The 887-nt window shown below is 45.1% G+C and overlaps 1 protein-coding gene across 1 annotated transcript in view; it reads right to left on the bottom strand.

Moving 5' to 3' along the window:
* Window positions 1-887, bottom strand: part of LOC104996362 (protocadherin alpha-11-like) — a 5982-nt gene that overhangs the window by 3039 nt on the left and 2056 nt on the right. The window contains exon 2 of the mRNA XM_010850622.1: window positions 481-885. Within this exon, the coding sequence (XP_010848924.1) occupies window positions 481-885 (405 nt within the window). The remainder of the gene's footprint in view (window positions 1-480; window positions 886-887) is intronic.

Here is an 887-nt window from a genome sequence, read left to right as displayed (position 1 = left end):
GAAAAATCCTTTCAGAACTAATTAACAGTGTTAAATTTTTGATACAAGCCTGAAGTGACAAGAATCATTGATCTAATGTGAAAATCTCAAACCTAAAGCTTGTTTAAAAAAGCAAAGAGGATGATTAAAATTTTAAAAATCCATAGTGATTATCTACAATAATTAGGATTAGAGATGACTAAGTAATTTGGGTTGATGAGTTGAAGTAAGAAATTATTTCTAACAAAGTGATGATAAAAACGTCATTCTTGACTCTCTTTTTTTTAAACATGTTCTAACAAAACAGGAGAAATACGATATTTACTGGCTATAAAGCCTAATACTTTATATGATTAAACTGGATATGTGTATCATTTGGCATTTCACTAACAAACGTTCTTTAAAAGATACTCGAAGTATAAGACATCAATGAAATAAACTGGATTTTTTTAAACAATTAATATAAACTTCAAGAAGAGGGAAAGGATTTATAGAACTCACCAGACCAGAATGGTTTGATTCTGCCTCCTGCCTTTCTTCTCCGACTTCTCTATCCAGGCCCGGAGGTAGGCTGGGGCTGAAGGCCATGAGGTCGGTCTTGGGCGGCCCCTCCCCAGAGCACACCCTCTGTCGCCTCTCCTGCGAGTAAGACCAGCTCCCCACCGCGCTGGAGCACACCAGCCTGGGCTTCACGGGCCCGCACGCGCCCTCGCTGGGCGGCGCCGAGCACCGCAGCGCCGTGTACAGCAGCAGCGTGAGCACCAACAGGCTGGACACCGCGCAGATGGCGATGATCAGGTACACGTTCACATCCACTAACGCCGTCTCTGCGCCAGCTACACCAGACAACGCCCGCGAAGAGGCCTTGGGCGCCTGGCCGCTGTCTTCCAGCGACAGCAGCACGGTGG

Source organism: Bison bison, unplaced genomic scaffold (assembly GCF_000754665.1).
Source record: "Bison bison bison isolate TAMUID 2011002044 unplaced genomic scaffold, Bison_UMD1.0 scf7180017864291, whole genome shotgun sequence".
Classification (NCBI taxonomy): domain Eukaryota; kingdom Metazoa; phylum Chordata; class Mammalia; order Artiodactyla; family Bovidae; genus Bison; species Bison bison.
The sequence above is the reverse complement of the archived record's forward strand: the minus strand, read 5'-3'. Positions and strand labels throughout refer to the sequence as shown.